Source organism: Ursus arctos, unplaced genomic scaffold, assembly GCF_023065955.2.
Source record: "Ursus arctos isolate Adak ecotype North America unplaced genomic scaffold, UrsArc2.0 scaffold_1, whole genome shotgun sequence".
In the NCBI taxonomy this organism is placed as follows: Eukaryota; Metazoa; Chordata; class Mammalia; order Carnivora; family Ursidae; genus Ursus; species Ursus arctos.
This window is the reverse complement of record NW_026622763.1, coordinates 91,435,440-91,460,059: the sequence shown is the minus strand read 5'-3', so window position 1 is coordinate 91,460,059 and position 24,620 is coordinate 91,435,440. Positions and strand designations below refer to the sequence as shown.

At 54.1% G+C, this 24,620-nt stretch overlaps 4 protein-coding genes across 11 annotated transcripts in view; 3 read left to right on the top strand and 1 right to left on the bottom strand.

The window, feature by feature from the left end:
• Positions 1 to 713: 713 nt before the first annotated feature.
• On the bottom strand, positions 714 to 6,499 carry RETREG2 (reticulophagy regulator family member 2). Its single transcript, XM_026491907.4, has 9 exons — positions 6,130 to 6,499; positions 5,749 to 5,855; positions 4,705 to 4,735; positions 4,231 to 4,366; positions 3,734 to 3,818; positions 3,278 to 3,421; positions 3,028 to 3,122; positions 2,732 to 2,867; positions 714 to 2,466 (listed from the first exon to the last, which is right to left on the bottom strand). The coding sequence occupies exons 1-9, from the start codon at positions 6,402 to 6,404 to the stop codon at positions 1,838 to 1,840; spliced, it is 1,638 nt and encodes a 545-aa protein (XP_026347692.1). The 5' UTR covers positions 6,405 to 6,499; the 3' UTR covers positions 714 to 1,837.
• Positions 6,500 to 6,560: 61 nt separating this feature from the next.
• Positions 6,561 to 12,299, top strand: CNPPD1 (cyclin Pas1/PHO80 domain containing 1). 5 transcript variants are annotated; one of them, XM_026491912.4, is made up of 9 exons: positions 6,561 to 6,678; positions 7,983 to 8,070; positions 8,517 to 8,625; positions 9,159 to 9,240; positions 9,405 to 9,525; positions 9,611 to 9,739; positions 10,337 to 10,398; positions 10,760 to 10,877; positions 11,088 to 12,299. In XM_026491912.4, the coding sequence occupies exons 2-9, from the start codon at positions 8,002 to 8,004 to the stop codon at positions 11,631 to 11,633; spliced, it is 1,236 nt and encodes a 411-aa protein (XP_026347697.1). In that variant the 5' UTR covers positions 6,561 to 6,678; positions 7,983 to 8,001; the 3' UTR covers positions 11,634 to 12,299. The 5 variants fall into 5 exon arrangements, with proteins under 5 accessions (XP_026347697.1, XP_026347698.1, XP_026347694.1 ...); XM_026491913.4 differs by having other exon boundaries at positions 6,582 to 6,674; XM_026491909.4 differs by having other exon boundaries at positions 6,639 to 7,089.
• Positions 12,300 to 12,388: 89 nt separating this feature from the next.
• SLC23A3 (solute carrier family 23 member 3) lies at positions 12,389 to 21,137 on the top strand. Of its 2 annotated transcripts, XM_057304894.1 has the most exons (12): positions 12,389 to 14,189; positions 14,325 to 14,482; positions 14,629 to 14,726; positions 14,938 to 15,011; positions 15,233 to 15,414; positions 15,733 to 15,856; positions 16,011 to 16,125; positions 17,065 to 17,318; positions 18,057 to 18,162; positions 18,472 to 18,639; positions 19,853 to 19,948; positions 20,043 to 21,137. In XM_057304894.1, exons 1-12 carry the CDS (start codon positions 14,019 to 14,021, stop codon positions 20,330 to 20,332), a joined length of 1,836 nt encoding a protein of 611 aa, XP_057160877.1. In that variant the 5' UTR covers positions 12,389 to 14,018; the 3' UTR covers positions 20,333 to 21,137. The 2 variants fall into 2 exon arrangements, with proteins under 2 accessions (XP_057160877.1, XP_057160878.1); XM_057304895.1 differs by lacking the exon at positions 17,065 to 17,318 and having other exon boundaries at positions 15,764 to 15,855; positions 16,076 to 16,125.
• Positions 21,138 to 21,705: 568 nt separating this feature from the next.
• Positions 21,706 to 24,620, top strand: part of NHEJ1 (non-homologous end joining factor 1) — a 78,588-nt gene continuing 75,673 nt past the window's right edge. The window contains exons 1-3 of one of the 3 annotated variants that reach the window (XM_048214169.2): positions 21,706 to 21,728; positions 23,025 to 23,086; positions 23,693 to 23,891. In XM_048214169.2, coding sequence (XP_048070126.1) covers positions 23,715 to 23,891 — 177 coding nt within the window. In that variant the 5' untranslated portion in view covers positions 21,706 to 21,728; positions 23,025 to 23,086; positions 23,693 to 23,714. Of the gene's footprint in view, positions 21,729 to 21,869; positions 22,061 to 23,024; positions 23,087 to 23,692; positions 23,892 to 24,620 lie in introns of those variants that run through there. The other 2 variants (XM_057304889.1, XM_057304885.1) reach the window with 2 other exon arrangements.

Sequence of the window (24,620 nt, the reverse complement as noted above, 5' to 3'; positions counted from 1 at the left end):
GGAACTGAGATATTAGATGGGTTCTCTATGGTTCCCATGTCCTTGAGTATCTTTCCATTTGTGCCCTTTCAGTGTTCAAGGGCTTCCTGTTCCAGCGCGATCGCTAGGGCCAAACTGCTTAGGTTTGGATCCCGATTCCATCATTTACTAGGGCTGTGGCCTTCAGGAAAGTTAACTCATCTTAAAATGGGAGTTACTAACAGTATGTATCTCAGGATTATAAGGAAAAAACAAGAGTTCATAGATATAAATCACTGGGGCGCCTGGGTGGCTCAGTTGGCTAAGCGTCCAACTCTTCGTTTTGGCTCAGGTCACGATCTCAGGGTCGTGAGATGGAGCTCCGGACTCAGCGCAGTCGGCCTGAGATTCTTTCCCCCTCCCTCTTCCTCTGCTCCCCCACCCGCGCACACTCTTAAACAGTATTTTTAAAAAAAACAAACAAAAAAAAACACCAACAAAAATCAGAAGAGTGCTGAGCACATATTATGCCTTCAATTAGTGTTAGATACTATTTCTTTAGTGTACCTTGGCCTCAAATCAGTTTTGACATGGGCATTAAGTCCTACTTGTTTGGGTTCCCAGGATAGATAAATCACGGCTGAGTGAGCTAACTGGCAACACGTGGATGGGTAAGGACTTCTGAAGACATTAAAGTTGTAGGCAACACAGTAAACAATTATCCTCAATTTCTACGGATTGGGAAGACGAGGCCATTCCTCCTGCATACATTTTATTCAGACATGCTAAATCTCACTAAACATACCACACTGTCAGAAAAGATGACCAAGGGCAAGTTAGGGCTGTTAGGGTAACACTTGCTTCTGGCCTTGTCTTGCACCAAATAGCCAGGAGCAAGAGAGACTGGGGACAGGAGGGTGAGGAGTGAGGAGGGAGCAGAGCAGTGTGGGAGGCAGCTCGCAGTGAGGCAGGCAGCAGCAGTTCTAGCCAATCAACACTTTATTTTTCCAGTCAACACCTGCCCAGATGTTACTGTCCACTTCCTGACCCTAACAGGGGGTCCCACCACACCAGGACCATCCGTGGCCCGCAGACAGCAGTCTCTTTATTCCTTCCTAGGATAGTAAGAAAGCCCTTCATCCCAACAGGACAGAGCTCCTGCGCACTCACGCAGTGCTGGAACACGTGCTGCGGGACTCCTGCTCTCCTCCCTTATCAGGAAAGGCTGGGCTGAACCAGGGCAACGGTGCAGTGGAGCTTATGTGGGCTAGAGTGACCTAAGCGCATCACCACTGGCCTGACCCACCACCCCAGGTTTAGTCTGTACCACCCAGACAGGAGCCTCCCGAAAGCTTAGCCACGGCCTGCTGGGAAGGAGCTGGCGAAGAGTGGGGATTGAGCTGCTTAGGACAGGACACAGCCAGGAAATAAAGCAGAGGGAAACATGGGACAAGAGAGAAGAATGATAAAGTGCCCAAACTAAACCACCAGTGGGACACAAGGACAGAGCAGCACAGGTCCCTGAGGATAGGAGGAAAAAAGAAAGGGCCAGACCACCAGGGCTTGAGGCATAGTGGAATGAGAAGAGAGATGAGGCAGGGAGGCAAGTGCAGGCTGTGGGAAGGACTTCCCTAGCCCTGTTCACATCCACTAACCCAAGTGTAAAATTATTTACAAACTTAAAACCAATCCCAGGCACGGGCACTGTACCAGGCCTGGGACAGCAGGCAGGCAGGCAGGCAGGCAGACGGAGGGTGGACTGGCTACCATCTGACAGCCAGCTCCCCCACGCATGACCTCTTCCCAGAGCAGGGGAGAGGAAACAGTGACGCCCCTAGCCAGGAAACCCTACTGTGCCTGCAACTCCTTCCCCCATGGCTCATGGCTCTGCCACAGCCTGAGCCTCTTGGTCTGACTGTACCAGAGACAGGGTGTCAGGCCCTAGGGATGGAGGGGGTGGAGCATCAGGGGGCTCTGAGGAGGTCTCTGGCCCCAGCCCCAGCTCAGCATTCAGCTGTTCCAGCTCCCCCTGATCCAGCAATTCGAAGTCCTCAGTGGTGAGCGCCTCTTCTTCCTCAGGGGCAGGCAGGGGCTGGGGCAAGTCCTGGGGAAGAGGTGGGAGCACTGAGGGGGAGGGGACCGGGTCACTTTCAGCAAGGCAAAGTAGGGGTGACAGGGTGCTCGGTGGAATGGTGAGGTCACCACCACTCACTGCCTCCGGGCTCAGTGTCTCCACTGGTCCTCCAGGGGAGAGCTTCACTCCATCTGTGGGAGAGCCCGCCCCATTGAAGTGCGTGTTCACAAAGTGAAGGGGGGACGAGAGCCGAAGCAAGGTTTCCTTGGCTTCCACATCTTCCTCCTCCTCTTCCGAGTCCAGGTCTTGCCTCGAGAGGGCCTGAGGGGGCCCCAGCAGGTCTTCAGGAGGGGCCGGCTCGGTCTCCTCTCCCTCCCCCAGCTCCCGGCTCAGGGCCTCCTCTGGCTCACTTGGCAGGCTCTGCTGGTCCAAATCTGTGCAGGAAACAAAGAGTCAGGAATGGGTGGAGGGGCCTGCTGTTCTGAACCATCCCAACAGGCAATCAGTTCGAGGATGAGAACTCAGGATACGGAATACTGGACCAGACCTTAGATGTTAAGGTCTTTCAGGAACCTGAAGTCGAATTAGAGGATCAATTTCCAGAAAACCCATTTATGGGGGTGACAACCAGAGAGCACAGCCAACATCCACAACAAGGAACAGGAAGATTGGAAGGGCAAAGGAAAAGGCTTCTCATACCCTCGGAGACATCAGTTAGCTGTGGAGTTGTGGCCCGGGATACAGAGAAACCACCGCTCTCCAAGATAGAAGCCTCTTCGTCTGACAGCTCTGAGTCGGTAATGGCCAAAGCCAATGCCGTTTTCTTCACATCCACCTGCAGGAGAACCCAGATAACACAACAGGTGAGAAAATAAGAGAACCAATTTTTCAAAAGCACCCCCCACTACTGACTCCCACCCCCCTGAGAGGTGGCTGCCCTGAAGCAGACGCTCCCCCAGCCTTCGACTTCACATCCCATCTCCTTTGGACCTCACCACCGGGGAGAAGCCGGCCAGTTCCGCTTCGCTTTCACTCTCTGTCTCTGCCAGCGGCTCATCACCTCCGGGGGGTGCGTTCTTCCCCTGCCGCTCTAGAGAAATAAGAACAGCATGTCAGTGACCAAGCAGACACAGTCGTGGGGGACAAACATGGCCAAGGAAGTGGAAAGTAAGTTCCAGGGCACATCATGAGCCATAAACCAATGCCCCCTTTGCAGGACCCCTGTTGGGTAGGGGAGCCCCTTACTCTTCTTGTCATGTTTGTGATGCAGGGCGTCAGCTTCGGCCTTCATGCTGTAGTCCAGCTGCATGAGCAGGGGTTCCAAGCGAGTATACATCCTCTGGATCAGCTCATGATAAACCACCAGGGGCCACAGCAGGATACTCAGTACTAGGGGTTAGAGACTTCACTCAGAGCTTCCTATGCCTAGTTCCTAAGGGCCCCCATTTAACCGGTCCCTAAACAGAAAAGGCTGAAGGCTTTCAAGAGTCTGTACCAACCTCCTCCCTCCACATTTACTACTCTCCTCCCCAAATGACTCTTGCACTATTACTAATACGCCAGCACCCCCTGGAGTCCTCTGTAAATGGATAACCAAACAGAGAGAGAGCACCGTCCTCCCTTACAGTCAGTCCCTTTGATTCAGTCCAGTAAAAGAGAAGAAAAGGGCTTCAAGAAAGGGAGGGGTTAAACCCTACTCACAGACAATGTAGGAAATCATAATCCCGGGAACATAGTGTCCCAGCACCGCCAGCACAGCACAGCCAGAACAAACTCGAGCACAGAACTGCAGAGAAGAGCAGAGGGTCTAAAAGGTATACGTCCCCCATTCACCGGGGGAAGAAATAGTTGCTCAGCTGACAGAGGGAGGGGTATGCCTTCTAGAGATGCAGTGATCCAGTCTAGTCAAGAGGATGCCCGAGACCAACAAATTCAAGAAGTTTACACTAGACATCACCAAACGCCTATCATTCAAATTGATCTGCCTTGACCAAAAGCAGTGTAAGAACATCAAACACGTGCTCCCTGAAATGAGACTACTCCTGTACCAAGCTACTACCAGTCAATGCTGCCTCAGAAAGGCACCCCAGCCCTCTTCCTTCAGTGTCCAGCCAGGGATTTCACGTTACTCCTCCCCGCCTCCCACCCCCCTCTATTTCCCCACAGTGCAGGAAACTGTTTTATGACGTGGAGCTTACCTGAGCTGGATTCTGCCTCTTGTACTGCAGCAGCTCCTGCAGATGAATCTGGAAGGTGAGCCAGCTCTCAGCCAGGTATCTGCACAACTCGGGCACACTCAGCAGGTGCGGCCGGGCGCCTGACCCCGCACCCTCACTGGGGAGACATGACATGACCCCTGGAGGCCTCAGACACCAGCTTCCCAGGCACTCAAATCCCTCTGAGAATGCCAATGAGATCTGTATTCTAAACAAGTGGACAACCCCACCTCCCAAAGGGAGGTGTCCTGATCTTGGGGAAGCAAAGCCCAGAGTTTCCAACCCTCTGCCCCCAAAGGAGCAGGCATCTAAAAGGAATCCAGGACCAAACTTGTTGCCAGTCCATTTGCTATTCTGGGGTCTGTGCCTGCAGAAGCTGCCATGCACTGTGGTGACAATGGCACCAAAGCAAGACAAGGTTCGGGTATTTGTCTTCAAGAGGTGGCCTGCACTCACCTGTCAGAATGTGGTTCCTCTGGAGATGATGCTACAAAGAGAGGAGGGGAACAAGTTGAGTGGTAGGGCTCTGGGAGACTCTCCCTGGGGCAGGAATAGTTGCCCCCCTCTGCATTCCCAGAGCACTTTCTTCAGATGCCAATTATAGGAAGAATTACGCTCTTACAGTTGTTTGTATTTATATGTCTGTCTCCTTCTTTAAACTTCGCTCTTTCCTTCTCTTTAAAGATGTTCTTATTATTACAACCCCAAGATCAAGAGTCACACACTACCAACTGAGCCAGCCAAACGCTCCAAACTTCACTCTTCTTTTTTTTTTTAAGATTATTTATTTATTTATTTGACAGAGAGACAGCCAGCGAGAGAGGGAACACAAGCTGGGGGAGTGGGAGAGGAAGAAGCAGGCTCCCAGCGGAGGAGCCCGATGTGGGACTAGATCCTGGAACGCCGGGATCACGCCCTGAGCCGAAGGCAGACGCCCGACGACTGTGCCACCCAGGCGCCCCCAAACTTCACTCTTTTCAAACACATTTTATTCATGTTTACATCCCAAGCAGCTCACACAGCCTGACATCTAATTGCTTCAAAACACCAATTTAGTAGATAAATAGATAACAACAACAAAATAGGACCTGATACTCCTACAATTCTTGCGATATGTGAAATTCTACCATAAACATAACATGTATTAACTCATTCGGTCTTCACCACCTTACTAAGTCAATTTTATCATCCTTGTTTCATAGAAGAGAAAACTGAGACCAACAGAAATTGAATAGCTCTTACAAGGTCACATGCATGGCAAATGGCAGAGCAAGCAACGGAACCCAGGCAATGTGGCTGTAGAGTCCACATTCTTAACTACTACACTCACGTAACTCTGATTTTGAAAAGAGGGCAATTCTCCATTTCCTACCTGGGTAAGTGGTGGTGCCTGGGAACTGGCTGCCTGCTGTACATTTTCTCTCCCCTTTCAACCCACCCAGCGGGGTCAGGCACAAAGCAAGTCCACAACGGGGCTTGGTGAATGAAGTTAACACTCACCTGAAATGTCAGGGAAGAAGCGAGGCTGCCAGAGATCCAGCAGAAAATAGGCCAAAAGTGAGACGCTGAGTAGGAAGAAGGGCCGGAGAGACGACGAAGACAGCAACCTTAGGGAGAAACAGGCACCTCGGCGGTGAGTGGGTGAGAGGCTCCTGCATCCATCGCGAAAGGCGGAAAAGCGCCCACTGATGGGGGAACGGGAACCTCCAGGCCTAACTCGAGACCCGAGATAAAGAAATGGGGCAACCCCGACGCACAACAGCCGGGGGGAAGGGGATCATTCCCGGGGGCAAGTGTCAACCCCGGGAACGGGAATGGTGCTCCCGGCCCCTCCCGCCCCCGCTCGCCCGGCCCCGCCCCCTCCTCCACCGCGGCCGTTACCAGAAGAGGCCGTTGAGCGCGGCCGCCGTGACCAGGCTGTGCAGAGGTCTCTCCCACACCAGCAGCCGCTGCGCTGCCGCCAGCACCGCCTCCCAGCCGCGGAGCCGCAGCCACAGTGTCGTGGCCAGGCGTCCCACCGCCTCGGCCGTGGCCGCCTCCTCCTCCGCCTCGCCGGTGGCCTCCCCCATGCCTAGGCTGAGACCCAGGCCCAGGCTCAGGCCCAGCCCCGGGCCCCCACCCGCGCCGGTGTTACCACCGCCACCGCCGCTCGCCATAGCCCCGTCGCAGCCGCCGCCCGAGCCCGCGAGGAGCCAGGGCTGCGCGGCCGCCGCCGGGGGCGCGTCAGGCGGAAGGGGGCGCACGCCGCGGAGAGCGCAGCGGAGGCCGCGGAGCCCCGTCACGTGACGGCGGAACGACGAGCCCGTCACGTGACGCACCCTAACCGCCGGGGTAGGACGACCCGCGCCTGCGCGCAGGCGGCTACCAGCAACCCTGCTTCTGCGCAGTTTCGTGTTGTGGCTGCTGGAGTCGTGATCCTCAGTCCGGTTGGTACGCTGTTCTGCTACGCGGGACCGAAGCACAGTATCTCCGCGTTTCCGCACTCCAGCCCGTTTTTTTCTCCCTATGTAGGCAGGGTAGCTAGGGAGTCGGTACTCGCGGTGTGATGCAGACCGAAGGGGTAGGGAGTGGACTTCCAAATGCCCAGGGTCCCGGGTAGGATCTGCTTCTGCTCGGGAAGGGCGGCGGCCGTCCCATTACTCAGCCCATGACTTACTGGTCCTCCCAGTTTCCTCCCCTCAGCGAATAAACAAACACCAGCGCGTGACTCGACCGACTCAAAAACAGCTTCACCTAGTTAGAAAAGTTGTTTCCTTCTCATCCCCTTCCGTAAACTTTACTGCCAGCACGTATCGGAACTCTTTCCAATCTCTTGCTCAAACAGGAGATAGGGGTTGCGGGGTGAGTTTAAAAATAGAACCGTTTAGATGTTGTTTATTTGGGGGGGGCATATTAATACCATTTATGGAGGCTTACAACGTACCAGGCTCTTCATGGCCCTTTGTGATCATTTAATTTCTGCAGTAAACGCACAAAATACGTAATTGGGTTTAGAATTCAAACTACTGAGCGGAAGGTATGCAGCAAAAAGTTCCCAGCCACCTTGACCACAGTGCACCCACTGTTAAGTTTTTTCTGTATTCTTTCCCATGTTTTGTGTATGTACGTTGTTCTGTGTGCGTATCTTTTCAAAACATTTGGCAGCCACTCGTTGTCCTGCATCTTGGTTTTACTGCCATTTATCATCTACATTGGTACGAAAAGGTCTGCCGGGCTCGTGCATCCTCAGTATGGCGTGGTCCTCTGGGAATTGTCCCCATTACCCAGACGAGGGCACGCTGGGGCTTAGGTCTGGGACTCGCCCGGGCTCGGGGCAACCAGGAGGAAGGCGAGCCCGGCTCCTCCGTGTTGGTCGGGGCTGGCGGCTGGGCCCAGCGGGTGGCAGGAAGTGCCGGGCGCTGACTCGCTGGCGACACCCCCGCGGCTAATAAACGCGGGGCGGACGCGCGACGGGGCAGACTGGCTGCCTGCGCCTGGCAGCCGGGTCTTCTCTCCACTAGGTGAGGTGAGCTCCCCGGGCCCCCTCTGCCCGCCCCCGGAGCCCGGATCTCGGAGCCCGGAGCCCCGCCCGGGGCGGAACAGGAAGAGGCGCCCGCCAGCCCGGCCCCGCCTGTCGCCACCGGCGCGAGGACAGGGGGCTGCGCTGGCCAAGGCGGCGTTCTGAGCTGGGGAGGACGGCGGGCAGGCGAGGGCTCCGCGGCTCCCTTACCGCGCGTTCCCTTCCACGTTCGCAGGGCGGCGAGTGGCGGCGTGATGGACCTGGCCGGGCTCCTGCTGGACGAAGAAGGCACCTTCTCCCTCACCGGCTTCCAGGACTTCACGGTGAGAGCGCGGCCCGCCCCTTCCGCGGCTTCCCGGTGCTTGAGCCGGGACCGCGGGCGCTCCCTTGGGGACCCGAGCCGGGCCGCCGGTTCGCCTGACGGCTCTGTGCGGAAGCCAGGCGGCAGCCGCTCGAGCCTTGCTTACTCGAGGCCCTGGCTCCTTGGGCCCTGAGGGAGAGCCGCGCGACAGAGGAATGGAGGTAGGGTTAGCCAACCCGGGACCTTCTCGGAGGAACTCCCCTGGGGAGCAGTTAGTGGCGGAGGATTCCGGCTCCTCCACCCCCACCGTAGGTAGGCTGCCATTGGCGGGATGAACGGGGCGGGATGGGGCATGGGCCCCACTAGCAGTGAGGTGAGCCTGGTGCCCCGCACCGCACTTCCACCCTGGAGCCAGGATGTCCACCGTTGCCTTCCCTACCCTTCACCCTCCACCACCTGCGGTTTCAGTTCCTCCCCGGACACCAGAAACTGAGTGCTCGGATCCGAAGGAGACTCTACTATGGCTGGGACTGGGAAGCTGACTGCAGCTTGGAGGAACTCTCCAGCCCCGTGGCAGGTTAGTGTTGTGTGATTGGACAAGTGGGAAGCCTGAATATGGGGTTTGTTAGCAGTCACCAAAATGAGGTGTGTACATCACGAGCTACACTGTCTGGTCATAGCTAACTTATTGGTACCTGGTATAAGGACCTGGTTTCCATTTTACATTTTCCAGTCCAGATGAGTAGAAAACATTGCTGTGTTATGAATTTGTATCACTCTTGATTTGTGTATGAGACACGTATACGTATCCCAAATTCACAAGGTGTGTTTATTTCTCAGATGAGCGGGGCGAAAGATGAATCTAGGTAATTTCAGGTGACTCGGAAATAAGCCTTCCCTGCTGGAAGGAGCTGAAATTCAAATGTGGAATGGGCTTTTTGTCTCAACATGGGAGAATTTGATCTGTTTTGTTACTGTGGTCCTGTCCCTAAGGCCTCAGATAATAGATCTGAGTTTTCTGCTGATAGCAGTGGGAACTAGGTGTGCGTGGGGGCGGGGTGGTGAGGGAGGAGTTGTTTGCCTACTCTGCTTTCCTTTTGCCTCCTGCAGACATTGCCGTGGAACTGCTCCAGAAGGCAGCCCCCAGCCCTATTCGCCGACTCCAGAAGAAATACGTAGCTCACGTGTCCCGGTGAGCCTGGAATTGAGGGGGACAGGATGAGTGTGTTTGGGCCCTAGAGAAAGGGCGATGGTTATCTCTAAAGAGAAGATGTAAGGACACAGGGATGAGCATCAAAAGAGTAGTAAGAGCGGAAAGACCCTTGGGGTTAATTAGTGATGCTTTCTATCCCGCAGGGAGGCATGCATCTCCCCGTGTGCTATGATGCTTGCTCTGGTGTACATCGAGCGGCTCCGGCATCGAAACCCAGACTACCTACAGCACGTGTCATCCTCTGACTTGTTCCTGATCTCCATGGTAGGACGCCCCCTCCCCTTCATCTCCCTGGTGAGCCAGGAGCTGGGTGCCAGCTGTTCCGACACCACTCCTGGCTCCTCCGCAGATGGTGGCCAGTAAGTACCTCTACGATGAAGGGGAGGAGGAGGAGGTCTTCAACGATGAATGGGGAGCTGCAGGGGGCGTGGCCGTGCCCACTCTCAACGCCCTGGAGCGGGGCTTCCTGAGTGCCATGGTGGGTAGCTCTTCCATCTCTCACTGAGGTTCTCTGAGCCCTCGTTATGTTCCTTTCCTCCTTTGCTCTTCTGTACCAGCGTTCTGTAGTTTCTTTGTTTCTCTTTTTGCCTCTTCCCCTTGTATCTTTCCTTATTAGTGGCTTCCCTTCTCAGCCCTCCTGGACCAACCATAGCCTTTGGAGGTTCCTGGCATGGTGAGGCCAGAGATCGAGCAGCCGCTGCCGTCTCCCACCCCCCGCCCCCCCAATTCTTTCAGGCCCTACACATTACACTCTGAGTCAGTGCTTATCTCACGGGGTTCTGATTATTTGCATCCCGACTTTCTCTGCCTTATGACTCTGAGCTCCGTATGTGCGTGGACCATTCTTAGGATTATTTTCTCTCTTTGCCCTTAACGGAGAGTGTACTATGAAACCAGATAATGTGGTGTCAAGTGAGTTAATGTGTAAAAGCTCTTGGGACGGTATGTGGCACGTCGTAGGTGCCAAGTCAGCGTCTGCCGGAGCCGGGCTTGTAGGTGGTGCCATGGTCCTGGTTGTTAAGTGATTATGGCTCGTATCTGAGCCTGCTCTGTGCCCTTGTCTTCCCGCCCATAGGATTGGCGTCTCTACACTGACCCTCGGGAGATCTTTGAGGTGCTGAGCTGGCTGGAGAGCAGGTAGGTTCTAGAGTTGGGGAGAGGGGTAAAGGGATTTGGGGGATTAGATCTAAATCCTAAGAAGTAGAGAGGAGGGTCTGTGTAACTGGGGGGAGGGAGGAGAGCAGGAAAGGGAACTGTCCGAGGTACTGGTTCCTAAGCTTGTCCGTCTTCTTGGTGATCACCCTGGAGGGTGGGAGGGGCTTATTTAAAATACAGATCTCGGGCTTATCCTCAGCTCATGGGTCAACAGCTAGCCTGGGGATTTGCTGTGTAACAAGTTACCCGGTGTGTCCTGGTGGGTCCCCAGGGGAGTGAGGCTGCCACTGGGCCAGCCGCAGGAGAGTCATAGAGGCTCTCTGTCTTTCTCCCCTGCCAACAGTGTGGCTGAGCAGCAGGGACGGCGGCGGGGCTGGTACACCTACACAGACCTGTGTGTGCTGCTGGAGCAGCCGGCCTGGCAGTTGGCCCTGGGCTCCCTCTGCCAGCGCCTGGCAAAGGTGAGGAGGGTTGCGAAGGAGAGGGGCCGGGAGTGGGCTGGTGTGTGGAGCAGGCTGAGCAAATGCTGACGGCCTCAGGAGATGGGGTATGAGAGTAGATGGTGATAGAGAGCTCTGACTTGAACAGACGGGGTGGGTGTGTTAAAGACAGAAGCAGGTTTTGGGGGAAGGGTGTTTGGACACTGACTCTTCTTCCCTTCTCTCCCGCAGCTGTCCTGCCTGTTAGCTATGGCATATGTGAGCAGTGTGGCCCTGGCGGTGGCCTCAGTGGCCATAATTCACCAGTCCTTAGGGCTGTCCTGCAGCCCCTCACCAGGCCCCCCAGACCTCGGACTGGCCTCCAGGTGCCTCTTGGAACCCTGCATACTTTCTTCCGTGCCACAGTGCCTGCCATGTCCTGTTAATGTCTCTAGTGGCCTAGAAGGTGACACAGGGCTGCGTTCACTCTGGGGCAGTCTCCTGGCCTCACTGACTCCTCCACCATTGCCTCCCCCAGACCCTCCTGCCCCTCCCACTCTTCTCCAGAACTGTCCTCTTTGCCAGAAGCTCCGGAGAGACTCCCCAAGCTGTCACGCCTGCCACCACTCCAACCATACAGTCCTCACTGGGCCCCCCAAACCTGGATTCCACTCCCATGGCCTGGCTCCACCCTGGCCCTGGAGCCCAATGCCCCCCCTGCTACCCCAGCCCCAGCAATGTTCCCTTTTCAGTGTCATGGAGCTAGCCCGTCTCAAGTCTTTCATTTTCCCAGGCTAGGCAGGCCTCCAAGGAATCCATTAAGAGGATCTGGGAGTCCCTGAGAACCTGGAGGGGCAAAGCTTGATTTAGATCCTCTCTACCTCTATGGGTCCTTGGCTGGTCCCAGTCCTCCTAGGTGATGGAGCTTAAGGGGTTGTGGGGCAGAAGACTGAAGGGCACTCACTCTCCTAGACCTCAGTGGCTGGCTGCTTGGCCATGGCAGTGATGGTACCAGGGGAAGCTTCAGCTTGGTGACCAGGGCCGTGTGACAGCCAGCCAGAGGAGAAGCCCCGTCTCTCTACCTCCCTGGGTTCTAGATTTTTGCTTTTGAGGTCCCTAGGATGGAAGGGGGAAAGTGGGGTGAGGGAGGGAGGGGACATTGACTGGGGGCCTGTATGATGTTCCTGAAGCAGGAGAGCCAGGGACGGATAGGGCCAAGGTGCGATCTGCCGAGGGAAGGTGGGAAACCCTCACCACACACATCCTAAAGGAGCCAGGGACTGCTGGGACCTTCAGCCTTGACCTTTTGTCTTCCAATCTCTTCTTAATACCTTGCCCTGGGCTTCCTTCTCTTCCAGTTCTTCTCCTGGGTGTTCTCTTCACAGGCCGCTCTGGCCACCGCTTTGTATCTGGGTTTTTCACGCTTTTGTAGAACTGAGGTTTCAATAAACAGTTTCAGTTGCATGGCCTGCATTCTTTCTTTGGTGGCCCTGGAAGAATCCCCCCCCCCCCCAATATCTGGATTCTAAGCCTTTCTACTACCTGAGTCCGTCATCTTGCAACTCATTCTCCCGGAGCCCCATTTTAGAACTTCCCTGTTGTTTGAGGGGCACCTGGGTGGCTCAGTGGGTTGGGCATTCGACTCTTGGTTTAGACTCAGGTCATGATCTCAGGCTCATGAGATTGAGTCCTGCGTCGGGCTCCATGCTAAGTGGGGAATCTGCTTGAGATTCTCGCGCTGTCCCTCTGCCCTCCCCTGCTCAAGCATATATGTGCGCTCTTTCTAAAATAAACCTTAAAAAAAATAAAGAACTTCCCTGTTGGATGGTTATAGACTCCCATTTCAAACTTACCCTCATCCCTTCTCCCAGCACCCTGGGGTCCCTAGTGCTGCTTGACTTGGGTGCTGTGGGGCACAGACGGTGACTCTATCATGCCTGTCTGTCACAAGTTCTGGGGGGGCCTATCCTTGTGGATCCTGAGAGGTCAAGGCAAGTGTCCTGGGCAAGCTCCAAGGACACCTCTCTATCCCGACTTTGAGTCTGGTCTGACACATAGTGGTAGTTGGTGTTAAGACAAGTCCAGGGCGGGTTATCACTGGAAGAAGGAAAACCTTTCTGGCACCTGGACTGAGCATATTTGGGACAGGTAGCACTGCCCCCTAAAGGGCACTCTGGAAACATGGGGCATTTTCTTGGAGGCAAACATTTTTGAAAGGATGCCTCGGGCATTTAGCTGAGCAACCTGAAAATCTTGAGGCCCCTCCCTTGTGATGAAGCATTCCCAAGACAACTTTCGAATGACCCACTGGACATCATGTGTATGAAAAGCCCGTTTATCAGAACTTTTTAACACGTAAACATGAAATCGTTTTTGCACATTTTGAAGAAGACTCCGTTTGCCAGGAATGTACCTACGTGTAAATTAAAACCGGACTTTGCTTTGTTCAGCACTCTGCCAAAAACCGGCTCATTATTTTGGAACAGCAGGTCACCAACGGCGGCGCTGCTTGTGGCCCATGAGTTGCCAGGAAAGCAGCAGTCTCAGTTGGCATTGTAGCTGCCGCGTCCACGGTAATCCTACGTACGCGGTGGGCAGTGGACTACATTGCCTTCTTGTTTAGCTGGGCCCAAGCTTTCACGTGTGAAATACTTGGTATCATCAATCACCTTCATTTCTCCTCTCTGTTACAGTGAGGAAATCATGTGGAGTCGTGGTCGCTGTTCCCATGCACTATGGACGGATAATTACTCATGCACTTCCTTCCCAGGCAGCCCTGGGGGCTGGACCTCGAAAATGTTGAAAACTGGGCTAAAAGCGATTTTTCCAAATGCTAGTGGTGAGAAGGGAAACACAGTAAAACCTCCCCGGGATATTTTATGAGTCTTCCCACCCCACTCATCCTGCTTTGCAGAGCATGGAACAGGGGATCTAGATGGAGATTCTTGGGGGGAGGGGTCCAGAACGTGGCTCCCCAGTTAATGGGTGATGGAATTTGCACAAGAGCTGGGCAAAGGTGAAAGGGCCTGTCCTGCCCCAAATCCCTCATCCCTTCGCTCCGCTTCACTGACCCCTCTACTCCCTCCCCACTCCAGGCGGCTAACTTCATCTAAACTCTGACCTCTTACACTCTCTACTTAACTCTGGCCCAGGGCAACCAAGACAAGAAGAAAGCAGGGCAGCATGAGCCGATCATCCTCCCATCCCATCCAACTCCAAGCCATGGGCCCCCAGGATGCCCTGGTTCCCCTGCCACCACTGCAGCCACCTGCTGTCCAAAATCCCCCCTCTCACCCTTGGGCCTCTCAGTGTGGGCCTCCTCCCTGGGGCCTCAGCTGTCTTCTGGCTCTACAGGTAGGAGCAGAGGTGCAGGAGTTGGTGCTGGATGAAGGGGTATTTGGGGGGAGTAGGCGTGGCATGAGAAACCCTCTGGAAATAGGTATTTCCATCCTTTTCTGAAGACTGCCCTTCCCATTCCTCCCCCTGCAGCATACCTTGGTCCTGGCTTCTCTGCTCTGTGCCTCCCACCTGCTCCTGCTTCAAAATCTGCCCCCGGGAGAGCTCTCATACTCCCCTGCCCAGCTCTTGGCCTCCAGCTTCTTTTCGTGCGGTGTGTCTACCACCTTGCAAATCTGGATAGGCAGCAGGTGAGGGGAATTCCCTGGAGAGAAGGGGGCGGGTCCTGGGTGTGTGTGTGTAGGTGTGTGTGTAGTCGTGTGAGTGTAGGAGAGGCCTGAGGAGTCCTTCTGGCTGCCACACGTTTCCAGACCTGCCAGGGCTGCTGTTCCTACAGGCTCCCTCTTGTCCAGGCTCCATCCTTAGAGTTCCTTGTCCCTGCTCTGGTGCTGACCAGCCAGAAGCTACCTCTGGCCATCCAGACACCTGGAAACTGTGAGCACAGAGCAAGGGCAAGGGGTGAGGGTGGGGTGGGGTGCCAGTCGGAGCCTCCAGGCATAGGTGGGTGCAGGATTGAGAGTGGGCAGTGATGGGACCTGCTAGGCTGTGGGGTCTTGGAGCTGTGCTGAGCACCAGCTAGGACTGTAGAACAAAGGGGTTCTGTCCCACTTACCTCTCTCCTCTCCACGCCCCCAACTTTTCCCAGCCTCCCTTGCGCTGCGCCTGTGCGGGGGGCCTGGCTGCCATGGCTTGACACTCTGGAACACTTCTCTCAGAGAGGTGAGTGCCTGGGGATGGCGAGCAGGAGGGCTGGAGGTGGTGCCAGGATAGAGGAGGTTCGTGTTTCCTGTTTCCCGTTGGTGGCTACCGAGATGGTCTGGGGGAAGGAGCTGGGGCAGGCCCCCCCACCCCCCGGAATTCGGAATTCATTTAGAAGTCCAGGCTGAGGTCAACTCCTTGAGCAGAATGCTTCCTCTTTGTCCTTTTCTCGGCTCCTCCAGGTGTCCGGGGCCGTGGTGGTATCCGGGCTGCTGCAGGGCACCCTGGGACTGTTGGGGGGTCCTGGCCATTTGTTCCCCCACTGTGGGCCTCTGGTGCTGGCCCCTAGCCTGGTGGTGGCAGGGCTGTCTGCCCACAGGGAGGTGGCCCTCTTCTGCTCTACTCACTGGGGACTGGCCTTGCTGTACGTAAGTTCTGCGAGGCGTGGGGTGGTGACCAGTGGGCTGTGTGGGCCTGGGGGAGGGCAGAGCAGCTGACCCTACCCAATTCAGCTGCCATCTGAGCAGGGCCCATCCTTTGTGGATTTGGAATCCAGGATTTTTGCTGGATTCATTTGGTCTCCCTGCCTTTGCGCTCCCGCTGCCCCCTCTCCCCCACACCAAGTTATTCTCCTTCCTCTCTTCTCTGGGACCCCTTTTAGGGAATTCTGCCACTCCTACCTCCTTTACCCCCCACAGGATGCCTGCTTCCTCTTGCTCCTAAAGCTCCTTCTCTCTCCTAGGCTTATCCTGCTCATGGTGGTCTGTTCTCAGCACTTGGGCTCCTGCCAGTTACCCCCCTGCCCCTGGAGACCAGCTTCAAACTCTTCCCCTCACACTCCCATTCCTGTCTTCCGGCTCCTCTCGGTATGTTGGGGTCTGGGCAGGGCAGTTGAGGGGAGACAGACTGACCTAGAATGCTTGCTCAGCCTGCTACCTTTTGGCTTCTGTCTACCGCTGGAAGGCTGGCTTGGAAGGTTCTGGGGGAGGGGTCCTTTCCTGTCTCAGTCTTGCCCCTCAGGTGCTGATGCCAGTGGCCTGTGTGTGGATCATCTCTGCCCTTCTGGGTCTGCGTGTCAACCCCCTGGAACTGTCTGCCTCCCCTGAGGCGCCATGGGTCTGGCTGCCTCACCCAGGTAGGTCTGCTCTTCGTCTTCCAAACTCTGCTCAAATAAAGGGTCTATTTCTTTGGACTCAAGATTGAGTGAATTTCATTTCTGAGTTAAGTCCTGTGTTTTCTCAAAACACACAGGGAAGAGAAGTTGCCAATTTTGAGGGGCAGCCCTTATCACAGGTGTTTTGAGTGTTAAGAGACATCTGCAAGCCCACCACTCCCTGTTGATACTCCTTACCCAATTTACACATTGGTGCCACCTCCCTACAGGCATTTGAGTCAGGGACCTACGTATAAAAATTGCTTTTGAGGCATTGTGTACAAAAGTTGTTTATTCATCAATTTAATAAAGGTCTGTTGAGTGCTGACTTTGTGCTGGGCATGTGAGAGGGGACATGGTGATCAATATGACAGAGTACCTATACTCATGAAGCTATATCTGCTGGGGAATGCAGATACTAATTAGTCACCCAAGTAAACGTAACATTGCAGGTAGTAAGTGTAACAGTGGGAGGGTACATTGTATAGTGACAGCTTATAATGGAGAATCGGACTTTATCAGAGAGATCCAGAAAAGTATTCTTGAGGAAGTGATCTTTGAGCTGAGATGTGAGAGATGAGGAGGCGCTAACAGGGTGAAGGCAAGGGAGAAGAGCATTCTAGGCAGGGAGAACAGCACATGCAAAGGCCCTGTGGTAGCCAGCCATACAGCAAGTACAAGGGCCTGAAAGAAGGCCAGTGTATCTGGAGTGAAGGGAGTGAAGCAGAGTGTGGTGAGAGATGCAGTCTTGTAGACCATGGTAAAGGGATGAGTCTTTATCCTGAGTTTGTTGGTTTTGTCCCAAGAAGTTATCTTCAAAGACAGTGGGCTCTCGAGGATTCTTGTGGCACAGAACTTTGGAGGCAGGGGCATCCTCCAGACTTGAGTCTGGCCCCAATGTGGCTCTTTCTCCCTCCCCAGCTGAGTGGAACTGGCCCTTGCTGACACCCAGGGCTCTGGCTGCAGGCATCTCCATGGCTTTGGCAGCCTCTGCCAGCTCCCTGGGCTGTTATGCCCTGTGTGGCCGGCTGCTGCAATGGCCGTCCCCACCTCCCCATGCCTGCAGTCGAGGGCTGAGCCTGGAGGGTCTGGGGAGCGTGCTGGCCGGGCTGTTGGGGAGCCCTATGGGCACTGCCTCCAGCTTCCCCAATGTGGCCACCGTGAGTCTTCTCCAGGTATGTGGATGGGGGCGGGGGCAGGGGAGCTGGAGGTGTGGGAGAGGGGAAGAAACTCACACTGACTGTGTCCAGCATTCTGTCGGGCACTCCATATCAACGATCTCACTTAGGGAGGTGCCTAGAGATGATAAGGGGCTAGGAGCGTGAGAAAGACACTATTCCTTCTATGGCTCAGGCACAGTGCCTGGGCTGGGGGTCCGGTGAGATCAAGTCATATAAAGTCTCTGCTCTCTTGGGCACTTCAGAAAGGGAGAGGCAGACAATTCAAGGAACAGAGTAAGATAGGGACACCTGGGTGACTCAGTTGGTTAAGCGTCTGCCTTCCGCTCAGGTCATGGTCCCAGGGTCCTGAGATCCAGTCCTGCATCAGGTGTCCTGCTCAGCGGGGACTCTGCTTCTCCCTCTGCCTCTGCCTGCCACTGTGCCTGCTTGTACACACACACTCTCTCTCTGACGAACAAATAAATAAAATCTTTTAAAAAAAGGAAAAAAGTAAGATAATTTCAGAGTGTTAAGTGCGATTAAGAAAACAAAGCAGGTAAAAATTAAAAATAAAATCTTTAAAAAAGAGAAAGAAAACAAAGCAGGGTGGTCGTGGGGTAGTGGTTGAGAAAAGGAGGAGCCTTCAGGTAGAGTACTTCTTGAAAGGGTCACATGATGAGAAGGGGCCAGCCCGGCAGAACCCTTGGAGAGTCGAGGAGGTGGCCGTGTTTTCTAGCATCTCCCTTCTCCTAGGCTGGCTCTCGGAGAGTGGCGTACTTGGTGGGGCTGCTCTGCGTGGGGCTTGGGCTCTCCCCGAGGCTGGCCCAGCTCCTCACCGCCATCCCGCTGCCTGTGCTTGGTGAGTGGACATATCAGCAGGGCTGGTATTGAATCCGCACTCCCCCCCCATCCCTGAGGATGGCCCAACTGGTTGCTTGTGGCTGGCACCCTGTCTTTCTGAACAGCCCCCCCTGACATATGGATAGCTGCGTGTGTCCACTGCCCTCATTTTCCTCAGCCCAACATCTTGGCCTCTTTCCTGGGCTTCTGGCATAATTGGAAAATGAGCCTTTTTGTTGTCTGTCTCCATCACCATGTGCCCCACCCTGCAATCCTCCCTGCTATGACAGCCCTTCCCAACCCCCTTGATTACTTCCCTACGAGACAGGTGGGGTGCTTGGGGTGACCCAGGCCGTGGTTCTGTCTACCGGATTCTCCAGCTTCCACCTGGCTGACATTGACTCGGGGCGGAATGTCTTCATTGTGGGCTTCTCCATTTTCATGGCCCTGCTGCTGCCAAGATGGCTTCGGGAAGCCCCGGTCCTGCTGAGCACAGGTGGGAGGAGGGGGAGGGATGGGAAGAGGAGCTGGACAGAACTGGGAAAGCAAGGACTGGAGGCTTGGGGCTCTCTGGACTCCAGGTCCCATGCCCTTTTCCGGGCTTTGGTGTAAATAGTTCATCTATTCGTTTAGAAAATATTTATTGAGTACCAGACTAGCCCCTTGGGATACAAAGATGCCTCCAGATGTTAGAGTCCAGTAAAAGAAATAAGATACGTGCAAACATAACAGGAGAGGTTCAGTTCAGATAAGGAGCTGCGGTGCTCGGTGGTGAGAGTTTCTGTTTGAGATGATCCAAGTTGTTTGATGGAGACAGTAACAGTGAGCTGGTTTGAAGGATGGTAAGATTTGAACATATTTAAGGGAGAGGAAGCTCATTTCCGGTGGGGGAGCCATCATAAACAACGACCTAGAAGTAGGAAGTCATAGGGTATTTCCAGGAGCAGCAAATACCTTAGCTTGTTAGTGCGGCCTACCTAATAGCAGTGGCACCCAACAGGGAATATTCAGCAATATCCAGAGACATTTTTGGTTGTTACCAACAGACGAGGGAATTGTTATTGCCATTTAGTGGGTAGAGGGGTGCTGCTTTACATGCACAGGACAGGCCCCCTCAAACAGTTATCTGGTCCAAAATGTCAGTAGTACTGAGGCTGAGAAAACCAGGCGAGAGCATAGAAGGTGAGAAGTGGGAAGTAAGGTTGGGGCTATTTTTTTATTTTTATTTTAGAGAGAGGGTGCTAGCAGGGAGAGGGGCAGAGGGAGAGAGAGAGAGAGAGAGAGAGAAAGAGAGAGATTTCCTCAAGCAGACTCCCCACTGAACAGGGAGCCTGATGCGGGCTTGATCCCAGGACCCTGAGATCACAACCTGAGCCAAAACCAAGATTCAGCCACTTAACCAACTGAGACACCCAGGCACCCCATGGTTGGGGCTTTTAATACTAAACTTTCCAGAGCCTGGAACTACCAAAACATATCTGGAGGGCATGTGGCTACTCAGAAGACAGGATGATGGTCTGGGATCTTGTGGGAAGGGCCTGGGTGGGGGAAACAGAGAGTAGGGGAACAAAGGTGTGGGGGAAGATGAGATAACAATTAAGAAAGATCCATCCTTAGCCCAAGACTTAGATTTAGGTATAGAAATACAGGACTCATTGACCCTACATAGGATCAGAGTTTCCCTCCCGCCTGGCCCCAACCCTCTGCAGGCTGGAGCCTCTTGGATGTGTTGCTGCGCTCGCTGCTCACAGAGCCCATCTTCCTGGCGGGACTCTTGGGCTTCCTCTTAGAGAACACCATCCCTGGTAAGTTGAGGCCAGGCCCCAGCACAGTGGGGAGTAGCCAGGATGTTCTCACTCCCTGGGTGGGGCAGTGGCCTGACCAACCTTTCTTTTGCAGGTACAAGGCTTGAGCGAGGCTTAGGTCAAGGGCTGCCATCTCCTTTCACTGCCCAAGAGGCTTGGCTGCCTCAGAAGTCTAGGGAGAAGGCTGCCAAAGAGTATGAGCTTCCTTTCCCCATCCAAAACTTGCGTCCCTACATCCCTCAACCCCTTCGTTGCCTCTGCCCGCTGCCTGAAGACCCTGAGAATGAGGAAGGAGGGCCCTCTGAGCCAGGAGAGACAGCCGACTTGTTGCCTGGCTTTGGGGAGCAGTGTCCTGAGTCTAGCAGAGAACTTGGGTCCCAGTGATTACTAGGACTCCTGCTCCCGTCCTGGTTAGTTTACCCTATCTCCCAGCTTGCTGGAGAGTCAGCTCCCAGGTTCTGATTTCTCTTAGGAAGAATGTGTGCACATGCATGTGTGTGTATGTGTGTGAGAAATGGGCCCACCTAAGGGTCTCATTTCCCAATAGGTGTGTTGCCTTTCCTTCTCTTAATTAGGCCTAACTGTTTCAGGCAGGGGCCATGGTTTAGTGGGCCATGATTGAATGAATGAAATTCTGCATGTCAACTCTCTATGGTCAAACCCCAGCGTTCACTTAACAAATATTTATTGAAGGCTTCCCATGTGCAAGGTTTTGGAACTGCAGATACGGATAAGACAGGGTCCCTGCCCTCTTAAGGCACCTACCATTTAAAAAGACCTGTGTAATTACTAACTAAAATCTAAGGCAAAAGGCAGTCTATAATAAAGATTCAAACAATGCTATGGGAGCAAAAAGGAAGAAATATTTAATTCTGATTGTGGATAGTGGCAAACAAAGGCTTTATGAAAGAAGCAGCACCAAGGCTGGCCTTGACAAGAGGAGGATTTTTGCTTGTGGAAAGCGGATGGGGAAAATATTTCAAGCTCAGGTATGAAGCCGGAGCAAAACCATAAATTGTGCAAAGCAGAAAATGAGTTGAGGGATTTCAAGTTTCTCCGTGGTGATGGAACATAAATATGGGGCTAAATGGAAGGGGAAATGAGACAGGAGAGAGAAAGAATGAGGTCAGATCATGGGATTTATACATGGAAGAATCCTCTTGGAAGCAATTTGAGTGTTGGTGAGAACCAGAGAGACTATCTAGTGAAGTTCAATCTCCTCATTGTAATTATTTATTTTTAAGATTTTATCTATTTGCGGGGGAAGGGCAGAGGGAGAGGGAGAAGCAGACTCCCTGCTGAGCAAGAAGCCCCAACAGGGGGCTGGATCCTCAGACCCTGAGATCATGACCTGAGCTGAAGGCAGACGCTTAACCGACTGAACCAGGCAGGTGCCCCTCCTCATTTTATTTAAAACAAAACAAAACAAGCGGTTGGACAGGTAGGGGAAGGAAGTGACCTGAGTTTGACAAGGCCAAACCCGGAGACCCCTTTCCCACACCTCCTGTGGCATCCTTTCTACTCCGCCAACGTCACTCCGAGGGGTGCCACTACCACCCCACCTCCCTAGCAGCGGATCGCCCAGCCCTCTCCCGCTCCCCAGGGCGCCGCGGCCCCCCAGCTCTGAGACCTCCTTCCAACAGCTCGGAGGGCCCAGATGCCCCGCCCACGTCGGGCCTAGGCTCCGCCCTTCTGTCCCGAAAGGCCTCCACTCTAGGCTTTTCGGTTTGCGCGGGCCAGCCCGCTGCGGGGAAGGTGGGAGCTTTCCCGGCCGCTCACGGTAGGTGGCGTGGGGTTCGAATCCGGGCCGGGGTCGGGCCGGGGCGAGAGGCGAGGGGCCGCTGGGACCCTGCGGGCGAGCAGGCACGGGTGCGCGGCCCGGGAGCTGTAGCAGGCCTCGGCGGGGTGGGCGGGGCGCGTGCGCCGCGCGTGCGCAACCCGCCTTCCGGCGGCGAGGCTGGGTTTGTGAGGCTACTTGTTGGCTGGCTCCTTGGTGCTACAAAGCGGCGGGTGGTCGGCTTGTTACCCCCAGGGGTCCTGAGCCGCGTCTGGGCGCAGCCAGTGCTGTCGAAGGCTGACAGCAAAGGCCCCCGCAGCGAGGGCGGATGGAAAGTACGCCAGGCGGGGCTCCCGGGGTGGGGCTGTGGTAAAGCGAGCGAGGGTTGGTCCCCACCAGAGGGACGGGGCGTGGCCCACCCCGGACTGTGGCTGGGGCCTTGCTGCTCTCTGCAGGATGATGGGGGAACTGCGCCGAGAGAGGGGCTCAGCCGAGGGGCGGGACTCGATGCAGACCCGGGTTCTCGGGCGACCTCCTTTTGGCCCTCGGCGCTCTCCCGCTTCATTCAAGCCTAATGAACGGGTGAATCTAGTTAACGTGACGGTTAAAGGTGGCCTTGAAGGGGGGAAAAATGAGATACAGAGGCTCTGGACTCAACAGGACGCGCTTGGTGGGAACAGCCAACGCCAGGTCTGGTGCTGAATGTTTCAGATCTTCCTATGGGGCCTGTTGATCCTGAGCATATTTTAAATTCCTCGCCCGCCCCCCAAACAGGACAAAAAAACCAACCATACAGTTTGAGGGTTTTGAGCCCCCAGGCTTTCTGAAGTGATGGGCCAGGATAATCAACCCAATTCAGGGCACTCTCACAGGACGCACTGCGGAGTCCCTACACGGGATAGAAGGGCCGGCTTCACTTGTTCCCTTGCATTTGTGACCTTCGGCGCTGTGGAATTCTAGTGAGGGCTAGCTTAATCATTCCAAGACCTCCTCCCCGTGGGAGCAGCACGTGGGAAGCGACTGAGGTCCCATTCTCCAAACGCAAGGTTTTGAGGCTGCTGCTGCAAAAGAAAAATTGCAATATATATTTACTTTTCACCCACCGACTGACTGTACAAGTTAAGTTTTGTTACAAGGCCACACTCAAAAGGCTAGGTTATGGTTGGAAGAGCGACGGCTTAGATTGTGATGGAAATGACTGGAGGAACAGACCGTGTTAACGTGTGAATGAAATCCAAGGCATTTCATTATTGTCTTTATATTCTAAGGCGGTCCCCTCACTTCACCTTGTATTTATAGACTGAAATAATGAAGGAAATTGTATCACTCGCCCCTCTACAGGAAAAATGATCAAACTTCAGGTAAAATAGCCGTAATTATTGAACACCTACTAGGTTAAGGCTACAAATTTAGTTGTTGAACTAGAAATGTTGGTTTCCAGGAGTTCCAGGGTGTACGGTGGGGCATGATGTCATCGATGGCAGTACTTTGGGTTAGGGATACATGGGGGGGGGGGGAATGAGTGAAGCAGAAGTTAATTGTTTCTATCTCTGTGAAATGCTGCTCCTTGTGTTTATAATGTCTTAGTCATCCAGGTTCTCGAAATGGGATGTGGGGCTTTTTTGTCTGTTTCTGGACATAGAGTTTGTTAGCTCTTTATTTGTGTGTCATTGTTCCCTTTGAGAATTTGACATAGCTGTGGACCTCTTCCTCCCCAATGGCTATCTGCACATATGCACAGATTTTGCCTATAATTTCAGAGGATTCACCTGCATAGACTCTAGATTAAGAACCCCTGTCTTTGGGAATGTATATATCTATGTTTATTAAACATTTAGAGAATATGTTGTGTGTCTGTGTGTGTTGGGGGGGCAAAATGTAAATCCATGCCTTCTGTCTTAGTAGGGAGGAGTCCTTCACAACACTTATTTGCTGTAGAACTGTTTGTGCGGTGCCCCCGTCCCCAGGTCTGCAGTACCCTGTCTGCAGATGGAGGAGCTGGAGAAAGGCCTGTTGATGCAGCCGTGGGCCTGGCTACAACTTGCTGAGAACTCCCTCTTGGCCAAGGCGTATATTACCAAGCAGGGGTATGCCTTGCTGGTTTCAGATCTTCAGCAGGTGTGGCATGAACAGGTGGATACTGGTGTGGTCAGCCATCGGGCCAAGGTAAGCGTGAAGAGAGGTACTGCTGCAGAGCGGTAGTGGATATAATTTCTGTCTTAGTGGAAGTCAGGTTACATTCACATCAGCCAGCTTGCTGGCCTGTAGGTTGCCAAGGGAGGTGGAATCAGATTGAGACAATTCCAACCAATATCCTGCCTTCTACTTAAACCCCTGAGACCGATCTTTTCTTTTCTTTCTTTCTTTCTTTCTTCCTTTCTTTCTTTCTTTCTTTCTTTCTTTCTTTCTTTCTTTCTTTCTCTCTTTTTTAAAAGATCTTATTTATTTATTTGACAGAGAGACAGCCAGCGAGAGAGGGAACACAAGCAGGGGGAGTGGGAGAGGAAGAAGCAGGCTCATAGCGGAGGAGCCTGATGTGGGGCTCGATCCCAGAATGCCGGGATCACGCCCTGAGTCAAAGGCAGACGCTTAACGACTGCGCCACCCAGGCGCCCCAACTTTCTTTCTCTTTTTTATTTTATTTATTTGTTAGAGAGAACTAGTGGGGGGGGGAGGGCAGACGGAGAAACAGACTCCCCACTGAGCAGGGAGCCCAAGGAGGGAATCCATCCCAGGTCCCTGGGATCATGACCTGAGCCCAAGGCAGATGCTTAACCATCTGAGCCAGCCAGGCGCCCCCCCAACCGGGATTTTTCCATAGCATGGTCTGTGTGTTAGTTTTTGCACTGCATACAGTACAAGGTAGGATTGTGAAGTAGGCCAATCGCTCTCTCT

Coding starts and splice junctions, on each gene's coding strand:
- RETREG2 (XM_026491907.4), bottom strand. CDS start 6,404: ATGGCGAGCGGCGGTGGCGGTGGTAACACCGGCGCGGGTGGGGGCCCG. Junction 4,736..5,748: donor CTTCTTCCCTGACATTTCAG/GTGAGTGTTAAC, acceptor CTCTCTTTGTAG/CATCATCTCCAGAGGAACCA. Junction 3,123..3,277: donor TCACAAACATGACAAGAAGA/GTAAGGGGCTCC, acceptor TTATTTCTCTAG/AGCGGCAGGGGAAGAACGCA.
- CNPPD1 (XM_026491912.4), top strand. CDS start 8,002: ATGGACCTGGCCGGGCTCCTGCTGGACGAAGAAGGCACCTTCTCCCTC. Junction 9,740..10,336: donor GGGGCTTCCTGAGTGCCATG/GTGGGTAGCTCT, acceptor TCCCGCCCATAG/GATTGGCGTCTCTACACTGA. Junction 10,878..11,087: donor TCTGCCAGCGCCTGGCAAAG/GTGAGGAGGGTT, acceptor TCTCTCCCGCAG/CTGTCCTGCCTGTTAGCTAT.
- SLC23A3 (XM_057304894.1), top strand. CDS start 14,019: ATGAGCCGATCATCCTCCCATCCCATCCAACTCCAAGCCATGGGCCCC. Junction 15,415..15,732: donor CACTGGGGACTGGCCTTGCT/GTACGTAAGTTC, acceptor TCTCTCTCCTAG/GCTTATCCTGCTCATGGTGG. Junction 17,319..18,056: donor CCACCGTGAGTCTTCTCCAG/GTATGTGGATGG, acceptor CCCTTCTCCTAG/GCTGGCTCTCGGAGAGTGGC.